The sequence below is a fragment of the Tigriopus californicus genome, chromosome 8 (genome assembly GCF_007210705.1).
Source record: "Tigriopus californicus strain San Diego chromosome 8, Tcal_SD_v2.1, whole genome shotgun sequence".
Taxonomy (NCBI): Eukaryota; Metazoa; Arthropoda; class Copepoda; order Harpacticoida; family Harpacticidae; genus Tigriopus; species Tigriopus californicus.
In genome coordinates this window covers 5,129,707-5,141,711 of record NC_081447.1, presented here as the reverse complement: position 1 = coordinate 5,141,711, position 12,005 = coordinate 5,129,707, and the positions used below count along the sequence as shown (strand labels likewise).

Genomic DNA, 12,005 nt, shown 5'->3' with positions numbered 1-12,005 from the left:
TGCTACAGCTTTGTTGGCTTAAAGATCCATTAAAATTTGCTATAACATGTGGAATATTTCGCGAGCCCTGTCACGATCATTGACGTTGCTTGATTTAGTTCTTCCAACAAGAGTTCACCCTTTATGGTTGATGAACTGACTTCACAACAGCGTAATTGAATGTCTCTTTTTGTGTTCCAGTGATCTGTGTTCTGCCTTTGGGGCAAACTTGTCGAGCATACTCGATGTTGAACCCATTAACAATCTACTGACCCAGGGGCGCCGTTCCAAGATCGCCAAAACCAAAACCCTGAGCCATTGGGCAACAAAAGAGATTCGCAAGCTCAAGAATTACACGTGGTAAGTAGACCTGGCCTCAAAGGTGTAAGTACTGCTGATGTCCATGACACTTTGAGAAGAGCGTGAGATGAGGTTTTGTTGCGAGATGCCTTTTTTCTCCCACGCTAAGGCACCTTCTTCCCCCTCATAACTCACGCTGCACAGAAACAAAACCGACGCACTTCCTAACCCCAAGTCTAAGTGATGATGAACGAAAGTGCTGTGATAATCTTTCTGAAGCAGAACGTTGCTATCCTTTAACTTTCCGGTTTTTCTTCATATCCTTCTAAATTTTATTTTTATTCTTCTTATTATTATCAATGTTAGATTGGTATGCTTCAACTCTCGGAATGAATGTCGATGTCGTAAATGAAATGACGACCAAAAGTGGGCTCACTTTTGTGCGAGTCTGAATGAAGCCCCCCACCCCTTCATTTCAGCGCGAACGGGACACAGCAGCCTGTCATCACCCCTTGGTCCACACCCCGGTCCCAGGTATACATCCAACCTTGATTCCCCCCTCGAATCTGTTTTAAGAGGCCGTGGGTTTCTTTTCTTATCCACCCTGTTGATCGATCTGTTCGATCCAACAACCCCCGCACCCTTTTTTAGGGAGACGAAAGTTCGATCTCTCCTTGATATGCCAGTCCTGGAGATGCTCAAATGAGTGCTTAGCAATGTCTATGCTCATTTCGACACAACTAGGCAGGTCCACGAATCATTAGTAACGTAATGAGCTCTGCACTTTTGTCACCTCAGTTTCTGATAAGTTTGACCGACAACCACTGTGTGTATGACTGATGCGAATAAACGAGTCCCCACTTTGTATACATGTTCCTCATCATTTCATACTATATTACGAGCTTTTACTTTCACTTTCGAATATTTCTATCCTTCCTCTTCTTCTGAATGAATGAGTGAGAATCCTAATCGAAACAAATTTCCCTTCACAGATGTTCAATACAGCTGATGAATGGCTTGAGCCTTTGAAGGCCAATACAATCTACCTTTCAGGGCTCTTTAAACTTAGCTTCTCTTTAGGTCGATCGATCAAAGGCCAGATTCGAATCCCAATGCCAGGCCTGGAGACGTGTTCTACAACATGCGGGTGATGGTTTCCACTCAATCTTACATTCACCAAGAAGTCTGTGAAGGTGACCTCTTGGCAGCGTGTTGAGCTTGATCATTTTTTTTCCAGTACAGTCGAATGGATTTTTGCCCTACTAACCGTCCCTACGTTCATATGACTAGTTGGAATGAGAGTGAATGTGTCCCTAGCGGATGAAGCCACCCTTCACTCTAAGATTGTTCAATCAATCACGATATTGTACACGTTATTTTCAGAGTCATTCACCCTTCGACTACCTCCAAAAGCACCTGAATCCAATCCTGCAGACGAAAGTGGTACCAAAGTTACCGCCACATTTCGACTGCCTAGTCAAAACGCGATGAAGCCCTCGAGTGGGTCAAACCTGGAGGAAATGGAACCATCGGAGGACAATATGGCAGAGATCGCACGATTACGTCGAAAGAAACGGATCGTCACTATTGTGCCTAGTCATCTCAAATCCAATCGGATCAAACGGTCTCGACCCAATGAATGGGATGGTGACCAATTTCATCCCGATAAAAACTGACTTCTGCGTTCTGTTCTCTTTTACTGAAACTTGGCTGTGATAAATTTCTAGGATCTTGCGAGCAATAATCTACATTCTACAAAAGGACGAAATACTTCGAGAAAGAAAATAATTATGCAGCAGATTGTCAAATATTATTCAATTCTGACGAGAGCGTGGGATTTTACGACAACATTGCTAAATCAGGCTGAAGATCTCCTCCATCTAAGAGGATGAACATGTACTTCCATCTTCGGGTGGTTTCCTAACAGGTGCCTCATTGGAATCGTCTTCAACGTTGATTTTGGTGCCACGTACTTTGTTACACGTCCTCTGGATAAACCTCATTATACTAACTTTCTTTATCCCAATATCAGCCGACGCCGGTAGAAGCATTTTCGAGTTACTCAAGATCTCCGCAGGTTTCATATCCGGGTGGTTTCGGGCCAACTGCTTCACTTGTTCCCGGAAGTAAATAGCATTAATTTGTTGTTCATCCGGGGGTTTGTGGTTGTGGTCCGTCTTCGAGTCCAATAAAACACATGAACCATCTCGAGTGGTCTTGAGTTTACCTTTGCATCCAGTTTTAATGCCATAGTTAAAGGTGCACTTCCATCGACAAAAGTCGCCAACCTTTGGTTGGTTGTTGAAATCCAATTTGTTGTAAGTATAATTTTCGTATAAAAGCTGTTCATTTCCCCGCGTGGTTTTGATAACTGAAACATTAAAATCCAAGTTATCCTGGGTAAAAGTTGATGAAGGAGGTGGCGCACGTGGTTTGGGAACTGTCCGTTTATCCACGGGAGTATCTCGGAAAGGCATCTGCATCTGGCCTTCGCCTGAATTGTCGTCGTTATTGGCCGGGGGCTCCAATTTGATGGCCAGAGGTTCAGGACATTCCATCCGACGTTTTTTCGACTTGGACAATTCGGCTTTGAAATCTTCTCCTATCGGGTCATCCTGGCAAAAAATCGATTGAATACAGTCGTCGCCATTGGGGCTTTGATCGGAAATTTGGGCACTTTGAGCGACAATATATTCGTCTTCACAGGCGAAGCACTTCACTCTGGCCTTGAGATTCTTGCATTGTTGAAGCATCTGATATTCGAGGCTATCAATTTGGAGCAGGAGGTCATAACAGCAAGGGCAGATCGACCCGGACATGAACTCATTTTTCGTGATATCAAATAGCTTAAAAAGAGCTTGGATTTGTGAGAAATGAAGCCGGTCGGTGGTGTAACCCCATGTTTTCTTATTCTCCCCAGACTCCCTAGCCAATTGGCAAACCACACATTTCATTTTATAACCTCTAATTCCCTCGTATCTTCAGTATGGAACCCACAGACTCGAGACAACCTGGCTGCTGTTTTTTTTTGTTTTCCTTCCAGTAGAATTGTCGTGTTGGGCTTGTGACGTAACGTCGCCAGGCAGACTGTCCCAGGCTAAAATGTCGCCTTCCTTTTTGAGACTCTCCCTCGTCTCCGAAAAGACCCGTCCCGATAAAGGCGGTAGCCGAACACGATGTTGACAACAAAAGCCGTATATTTGATATAATTTTGATCCATAAATGCGCATTAGGTCAGTGTACAAACGGTACGTACCCAGTGGCACGGTCATAAACAGTTAGGAGATGATAAATAGAACACACTACAAATTTTTACAAGCCTATATCCATTCATTCTCGCGGTGGTCGATGGCAAGTCTTAAGGCCAAATCTTGTTGAAGTAGATCATGAACGAGTCGTAGATGACGAATGTGATGCCCACATCCAAGCAGACCCGGCTCATGCGGGGAATGGTCCCTTTGTAGAAGGCCCTGGCCCCTTCGTTGTACCAAATCTGTTTGGCACAATCCCACGTGTTCTTATATTTTTGAGCATCCAGGCCTTGCATTCGGGTCTTAACCACATCCAACGGAGTATTACCCAACACCGAACAGGCTCCGGCAAAGGCTCCAATCGCTCCCGTCACATACAGCGGGATATCCTTACGCTTGGCCGTGTCATAGCCCGTGTACCAATCCTTGAGACACTCCACCACCGAGAACCTGATCAACTGATTGCTGCCCTGTTTCATGATGGTGGCCGTTACCCCTTGATAGGTGCCCCGAATCCCCTTCTCGGCAATGATATGTTTCACGCCATGGAAGAAGCCTCGGAATTTGGGGTTGGCCGAGCGTTGGTCATTGATGAACTTCACCTTGACCGTTTCCATTGGGGTCACGACTAGGACAGCCTCACTCACGCCGGCTCCCAAACCGCACAACATCTTGGCTCCCAAGGACAAGGATCCGTCGGGCGCCGCCATCAGGCCCTTAAACTGCTCGAAAGCCCCGAAGCGAACGGCGGATTTGGGGATGGACCCATACAAGAGCACGGACAGACCCCGGTAGAGACCACCCAAGCCTCTTTCCTTGACCGTTTGCTGGGTACAGTCCACAATCCCCTTGTACTTGCCCACTTTCTCGTCCAATTGTAACTGAGTCTTGACATATTCCGTGGGATAAGTAATACAGATTTCAATGCCGCCCGTGATGCCCCCCACTATAATACCTTTCAGAGAGGAGTTGGTGGCACCCCCCGCACCCGCCGCCATGTAAGGGGAACCATGGCGCTGATCCTCCCAAGGGCGTCGAGGAAATGGCGACTGAAATCGGGAGGCTCTCGCCGGATCTCGGGAGGACATGATGATGTCGGTCTGAACAATCGAGTGAGGTGCTAGTCGGACTTCTGGTGTTCAAGATTCAAACCTCTTTCCCAGCTGAACGAACAAGATTCTTCAATGATGCATTGGACGAGGCCAATCTACTCTGTATGTACACATGGCGCTGAGCGCGTACTTGTGATGCAGTCTGATGATGCGGTGATGCCTGATGAGAGGGCAACAAGTGGTCGTGGGTCTTACAACATGGAGGACCTAAGCCTTCTGAATCCTACATGTACAGCAGAGGCGATGTTCTCGGATTGGGCGGGCTGAAATCTGTGCTCCAGCCACTGTCTATGAATGGCTCGGGCTCAATGCATGCAACGACATGTACCGAAAAGTACACGTGAACCAGCCTCAATCCGTTCGGCTGCAGACTGAACAAGACAAGTATTCCGTGACGATTTGAAATGACGATTGGATTTGTGGCGATGTCAGACTGGTTTGGCCTTTGACCGGGGGAATTGACCGGGATGAACTTGATATGTATCTTGACTGGGTGTCTTGGCGTGTTCTTTCTCTCCCGATCAGCTGACATGAGCACATGACCAAAAGCTCCTTCCTGGTTGTGGAGGCTTGGCGCCCTCGTTCTCTGGGACATGAGGAGGTGGGTGCCATGGAACGCGATCTACGGCACGACTCTGGTGTGAAGGCAGGAGAGTGCACCTTTCTTCTCTGGCTCTGCTGGCCTTTGCTGTGCCCTTGGGCACACCAACCCGAAATTGTAACCAAGTCATGAGTGAGGCATGAATGAATGGAACCTCCAGGATGCGCCCGTCAAAGATGGGCTCGGTAGTGCTCGACCAAATGAGATGAATGGTCATTAGAGACGAACGAATCTTGAAATTAGTTTATAGAAAATTGAATTTCACTTTATTCGGCGTTGTCGAGGCAAAAAAATAAGTTCGAAACCCTTTGGCCAAAACAGATATTTTTTGTATTATTTGGCTGATTTTGGAGGACAATTTCGTCACTTTTGCCAAATGGACTCCAGATTGACTGAACAACAGTCCATGAAATACGACAAAAATTTTGCTTTAGATTCATGGCAACCAAGATTTCGCCTAGGGCTAAGGTCAAGTAGTTGAAAGACTTCAAAAAGAAGGGAGAAGAACTTTGACCAAATTTAACGCAATATACTGCAAAAGAATTGGGGAATCTTGATATTCAAAACCTAAGTCAACATGTAGACATGAGGTTTGCTCATTAGCTGCATGACGTAAAACGCCAAAATTTGATATATTTTTTCATAAAATGGCCGGACTTGTTATCATATAGACTTCGTCAAGAGAAGAGTAAACAATGTTGTTTACAAAGCAGTCCCAAATATTTTCATTTTTTATATAATTAAAAGGACAATATTACAGCAAGATAATGCAAACAAAGGCATATAATATACTTGTTATAATATAACTATTTTGTTATTCAAGGAGGTGTAGATAATGATCTAGCACCATGTTTATAAGTTTCCAAACTTTATTAATGTCTAGCAGGTTTTGACCTCAATGAATACCATCGTTCGCTTAACCTTACCTAGGTCTCTAACCTTACCGCCAAATGCACTAAGAGATAACTTATAACAGGAATGAAAATGGTTGGTAAATTATATTCTTATGAACCTAACCTTACGAAAACCTTACCCACCCGAACTGTCTCACATCAATATTTGCCAAGATTAGGATAAGATGCAATGACAGAAATTTAGTAAGATAGATTGGCCATCCCAAACAATGTGCAGGTTATTTGAGCAAATTTTGTACTCACCCTCAAAATTTTTCAACTTGGAATTGCTAGCCTGACGTGATTGATCATTGAAAAGCTTATTGTTGAGTTCTGGGTGCACAGATTTCTCTTATGGCACATTTACACCAGATATATTTGGACACATGATTTGGCATATGATTTCGGAAATGTTAGATCTCTGAAAAAGAGGACTAAATGCATTGTTTACTATAAGCATGTGTACATAGGTCTCGACAAGATTTTGCGTCTGTGTTTTAACTGGACATGTTGATTCAATTCGAAAATTTGACTGAGGTTTTAATGTGCTATGGGTTATCAATATCATTTATGAATTAATTCAAATCAGTTAAAGCCTTGGTCTTGACCATGGTCCGAAGCATTGCTCACAATTTCGAAGTGAATCAACATGACTGATCTTAAAAATGCAAGAGGGCTCAGAAAAAGTCACGATGTATTAGTCCCCCTATTCAGATGGCTAACATTTCCGGAATTGTTTGTCAAATCATGTGTCCAAATATATCTCGTGTAAATGGACCATTACTTAGAATTTTATTTTTACTCCAAGAAACATAACATCTCTGATTAGTGTGAAATATTTCAATATCGATGTAGCATATTTTGGTCAATCAAACCTTTTCTCGCTAGTTCACTTCAACTCTTTACATATTAACGGAAACTGAACAATCGTAAGACTTTATTTGTAGGATTAGAACAGAATCCTCCACCCTATGTATGCTCGGAGGCAACTGCTTGAAATGTTCAGCCCTGGCAATAAATCCATTGTTAAGACACTGCATGAAAATATGGTGAATTAGCATGATGCTTCTATGGCAGTCTTTTGGTTCGGCTATCACTTACACTCCGTCGAGAATTTAGACCACACAAATATAATTGCACTGATGAGTCCAATTGAAAGATCTAATTTGATTTTTTCAATCAAATCCTGGATTCAATCAAAACTGGTTGGACAACTAACAAAAGGACTCGGTTGAAAATAGGCATTTTTCCATGGCATCCGTATATTCTCTCGAAAAATCTGTCATATCCCAAGCTACATGGACGACCTCACCCGAGTTATGATCAGCTTAACATCTATATCAGATCTAATAGGATTATTGCATAATAAAACCTATCCACTGAGATATTGGCTCATTCATTTTTCTTCATACTGAGGTTTGAGGGCTCATAACTTTTGACGGAGTTGTCCGATTGAGCTAAAGTCCGCCAACGCTCTCTTTGTCAAACGGGCTGAACTCATGTGAAAGAGAGTGTGTATACTTGGACGAATGGGCTAGAACTACCCATTGTCGTCCCTACTGTCTCTGTCCATCGGTGCCGTCGTCCTCGAATCCATGACCTTAAATCCATGGAAATGATCCCTTTCAGCCCGCTTTATAACACCTGAAATCCCACCCACACCGATTACACTCTCCGCCACATTGAGAGTTGGTAAAACAGTAGGTCTGACAATATTCGGAGCATGATTTTTCCCAAAATGGAACGTATTTGTAGGCACAGTATTGCCCTACTTGGCAATCTTCATCTATCTGACACGAGGTACACACGCCTGTGTAGCATCGATTAATACAATGGTCCGATTGATAACACAACGAACCATCCGGCAGTTTGGTCCGACATTGGCCGTTCACAATGTATGAGTCGCAGAACTCGTTGAATCCACAATCCGAATCGGATGAGCAATCGTTGGCCCTGAAAATGGATTCCAAAGAAAGAGCCGTGAGAGCCTTCTAAGAAGGTCTGGAGCAAGTGAATAGGGCTTGTAATGAGAACAAGGCCATAAAATGAAGTCCGCTCTACATTTCTTTTCAGGTGATTAGATGCGGCATTAAGGTACCAAATTGCTCTGTTCAAAGGCGGAACTGTGGAACTTGGGACATCCTTTTAACGTGAACTTTCCTGTGAACGAGTGGCAGATATTTGGCTTGGGGTAGTGAAAATGCGAATACGGCCTTACCAATCTGCATATTCTCCACATTTGTACATTTTTTGGACCTTGTGAATATCCGTGTCGCTGTAGTTCAGCCTTCGTCCGAGCTCACTGACTTCGCCCTTCTTGGGCACGATGGTTAAGAGGAACGGGTTGTTGTGCTTGGAAAATGCATTGGCGGAATAGTGCATAATGGAGTCGTAGTCATACTTCTCGCCATAGGCAGTCGTCCATCTAGAGTAACGGAATTAAATCAGGAAAGTTTCTAAAAGTTCCTCTCTGTGGTCGAGTTTCAACAAAGTTTGATACAGCCACAACAAAGAGTAAACTTGGTCAAGTGAAAGAGCCGGATGGGAAATGGAACGGAATAGATTATTCTGAACTCGAACCCTGGGCCATTGAGTTTGAAGAGAGATCTATCCCCGCAATATTTATGAACAATGTTGTTGTCTCGTCAGGCTTTGTTCAAAGATTGGAATGCCTGACGAGCTCCAAGAACAAGACCATTGGTTCTCAACCAATCGTTGTCATTCCATGGAGGCATGAAATTCATGGTGTTTTTTTTTTAATGTGACTTCGGTGTATGGATGACTCACCGAAAAGCCCTCATTGAATTAGTACCAACACTGTTTGGAGGCTGGAAGTCCCTTCTTTCTTTGGAAGTATTAGGAGACGACTCCCGGATGAGCCATTCAAAATGAATGCCTCATTCATGGGCATCTTTCAAGGCTTGCCAAGTAAACAGAAGTCCTGTCGTGCAAAGTAAAAGTTTCCTGCATTGATCGGACCAAAGGCTTTGAGCTCATACCTAGAATGTCTTTACGCCAAATCGATCATTGAGAAGAAGTTTTTGTCACCGAACATCACAAATGCTTTTTTTTCTCTCTTAAGTAGTGCTCAATATAGACAGTAAGTATACATTGTTCGGAAGTCCCAAAAGAATCAATGGGGTTTTGCCGAACAACAGAAAGAAATTCAAAAGTAACCACCTCATCGGTTATTCCGATGGTGAACTTTCTCTTCAATTGTCCCTCTGCTCACCTGTAGGTTTCAAACTGATCGAGTCTGTCCTCTCTGATGTTTTCCCATTTGATTTCGATAAATTCATCACGATCCGATCTCGAGTGTTCGTGATAAAACCCCAAAGTGTGCATCATTTCATGTTTGATATGTCCGACTAAATGCGAACATTTCCCCAGAGAAATGGATTGAGGCAGAGGAAAAGGCCAATATGCTCGGCCAATTTTCGAGTAACACGAGCCACTGTTCAAGAACTCCACATAAACCGACTGAAATCATCAAGCAGGTCCATTTTATGTCATGGTATGTGAATGCCTTGCAGAAAAAGAAACTGTTGACCGTGTGAATCCCCTTACCTGGCCTGACCTTGGCACCCATTGGATGCAATCCTTGAAGACTTGATTGAAATTGGAAATGGCCTCGTTGATATTGGCTTGGCCTTTGGAATCAAAAGTCGGATCAACAAAGTACGGGATCTGTCTCCCGGGCCAAATGAAGTATGAATTGTCCCCGATTCCATTCCTGAGAAGGCCTTCATTTCCAGGTAGTGCGTCACACGTGACCTCCTCTGAGTCCCTGAGCACCACCCTCCGTACCTCAGAGGCTATTTCTTCTTCAGGGTATTCTTGAGTGGCATTGGATATTTCTGATACTTCAATGGGAAGGGTCTGGGTCGGTTCCATGAGACTGAGTAAGACCACCACTGCAACCGCTAGATTCATCTTGAAGAATGGTTAACCATTTTATGCGTGGACCCCGATGTTTAGGTGGCATGATGTTCGATAGCCTCACTTCAAACACCTTTTCTCAATCATATCGCACTTCACAAACGTCATTTTAATGCCTTGATCTAGTCTTATATCAAGGCCATATGTGTCCCTTCAAATTTTGAGACTCATCAAAACCTTGTGACCACATTGCACTTAGTTTGAAACAAGTGTTCTGACTAATAATGATTCTTGTACTGTATAGTAATGTAAATTCCTTTCAACAGATTGCCTTCAGACGGCCATCTTCAACCACGGAGCGAGTGCGATGACGTTATACCGACTGACGCACATTCTCGATTTGCTTGGGCAATCAAGAAACGCCCCACCAGAACAGAAGTTCTTGGACGGACGTAAAAAAAAGAAAACTTTCTTTTGGTTCGATGGTCGGAAGCTGGCCTGAAGAACTGAACGTTGATTTGACGCTCCAAGACTTGAAACTGTTTTGTACTGCAATGGATGCAGATTCTGTTGCGGGATTCGTACTGGATTCCGACTTGAAGGATTCCAAGGCTTTGTGCACCTGGTCAATTACTATCACAATCTGGTTCAGAGAGAGAATGTAAATCCAGTATTCTATCTTACTAAAAAGTTAATCTCGAAATGCTGGAGTAGCATGCCTCAAAAGATCAGTTTAAGAGGACTTTAAGAAGGGTTTCTGACTTTTTTGTTCAATTACGCACAATTACTTTCCAGATTATAAATTCCTAAAAGTCTCGGAAAATGAAAAAGTTTGAATCAAGTTTCAAAGGATTCGTTGAAGGGTTTCTATTGACAAAGACAACATGAGCTTTGAAAAACTTGCATTCCCGACAATTTCTCCATCTTATATTTGTTTCATTTTCACGGTTCGTTAAGATTTTCCCCCAATGATAACAATTTAGCTTCAAAGAGATGTGAAATTAAACCCTGGTCATTTTTCAACTTGATTGGGATTGTCTTGGATATATTGGCCTTAATCTTTAAACATCAAAGCCGTAGTTACAATGTTTTTAATCGATAACAACTCCTTTCAGAACATAAACTTTTCAATGATATGCGTATGTCGATAACGAACCATAAGGTACCCAGAATTTGCATGCTCACATTTTCATCCTACTTGATATTCCACCACATTAAAAATATACAGGTAAATACGACTTGGGATGAGCTGGGACCAGTAACTTGCTCATATTTCGATTCCGGTTGGAGGATGTGACCTCCTGATATGTGATGAAGCTGGTGGAAAGCAACTGCTCGTGGCGTCTTTGTGGACGGAACGTTGTCAAAAGGTTTTGAATGGACTCCTGAGAGGACTCGAAACTTGATACGAGCGTCCTTTGTCTGGGTCGTTGCTCTCCTCCATGATCCTTCAAGGTCCCGGTCTTTATCTCGTGGACACTTTGAAGGTTCTCGTTTTCGCCGGTAGGTGTAAGATGATCCGATTCATTGAGGTGATGGTCTGGATCATGTGACCTTGAGTCCATGTCCGTGACATCAGCACTTGTTGTTGGTTCCGGTAGAACCTCTTGAGCTTCCATTGATTGCAATAATGGGTCGTTTTCCTCGAGTATTTGTTCAGAGCTCTTTTGAGATTCACTTTGGTCAAAATGACTGGATGAATCTAAATTACTGTCCTCCAAATTGTCTGTTCCAACTAAGTCCACTTCGTCTTTGACGACAATGTCTGTCTCAATTCCTTCTTCAGCTCTGTCATTTATTCGTTTCTCATCTCGTTGCTTTTTCTTGACCACCTTCTTTTTGGCTACAGACTTTTTTTTATCGGGTGTTGTCTGATCTTGTTTTCCTTTTGGCTCTGGGCCCACTTGGATCTTGTCGTCCGTGGATAAAGGTTCGAAGTTAGTGTTAGATTCTAGACCAACTTGGTTCGAGTCCTTTTCATGATTAGTCT

At 43.4% G+C, this 12,005-nt stretch overlaps 5 protein-coding genes across 5 annotated transcripts in view; 2 read left to right on the top strand and 3 right to left on the bottom strand.

Moving 5' to 3' along the window:
• The window catches only part of LOC131884808 (importin subunit beta-like), a 2,404-nt gene extending 2,245 nt beyond the window's left edge, over positions 1–159 (top strand). The window contains exon 6 of the mRNA XM_059232691.1: positions 99–159. Coding sequence (XP_059088674.1) covers positions 99–159 — 61 coding nt within the window. The remainder of the gene's footprint in view (positions 1–98) is intronic.
• A 28-nt stretch (positions 160–187) lies between these two features.
• LOC131885104 (uncharacterized) lies at positions 188–2,013 on the top strand (the record flags this gene model as incomplete). Its single annotated transcript, XM_059233042.1, is given in 3 exon segments — positions 188–339; positions 1,360–1,472; positions 1,663–2,013. Coding segments are annotated over 3 exon segments (558 nt in total), but the record flags the coding sequence as incomplete, so codon positions are not given.
• A 1,445-nt stretch (positions 2,014–3,458) lies between these two features.
• Positions 3,459–4,742, bottom strand: LOC131885102 (tricarboxylate transport protein, mitochondrial-like; the record flags this gene model as incomplete). The annotated part of the gene is given in 1 exon segment (XM_059233041.1): positions 3,459–4,742. A coding segment is annotated over 1 exon segment (981 nt). The 3' UTR covers positions 3,459–3,637.
• Positions 4,743–6,896: 2,154 nt separating this feature from the next.
• LOC131885101 (low choriolytic enzyme-like) lies at positions 6,897–10,283 on the bottom strand. Its single transcript, XM_059233040.1, has 4 exons — positions 9,704–10,283; positions 9,369–9,616; positions 8,355–8,561; positions 6,897–8,089 (listed from the first exon to the last, which is right to left on the bottom strand). The coding sequence occupies exons 1-4, from the start codon at positions 10,067–10,069 to the stop codon at positions 7,762–7,764; spliced, it is 1,149 nt and encodes a 382-aa protein (XP_059089023.1). The 5' UTR covers positions 10,070–10,283; the 3' UTR covers positions 6,897–7,761.
• Positions 10,284–11,229: 946 nt separating this feature from the next.
• Positions 11,230–12,005, bottom strand: part of LOC131884807 (myb-like protein X) — a 2,332-nt gene continuing 1,556 nt past the window's right edge. Inside the window, exon 4 of the mRNA XM_059232690.1 lies at positions 11,230–11,988. Coding sequence (XP_059088673.1) covers positions 11,230–11,988 — 759 coding nt within the window. The remainder of the gene's footprint in view (positions 11,989–12,005) is intronic.

Excerpts from the sequence above, each read along its gene's own strand:
- LOC131885101 (XM_059233040.1), bottom strand. The coding sequence starts at position 10,069 with ATGAATCTAGCGGTTGCAGTGGTGGTCTTACTCAGTCTCATGGAACCG. Across the intron at positions 9,617-9,703 it reads GGGTGCCAAGGTCAGGCCAG|TCGGTTTATGTGGAGTTCTT; the intron begins GTAAGGGGATTC and ends TGATGATTTCAG. Across the intron at positions 8,090-8,354 it reads TGTGGAGAATATGCAGATTG|GGCCAACGATTGCTCATCCG; the intron begins GTAAGGCCGTAT and ends ATCCATTTTCAG.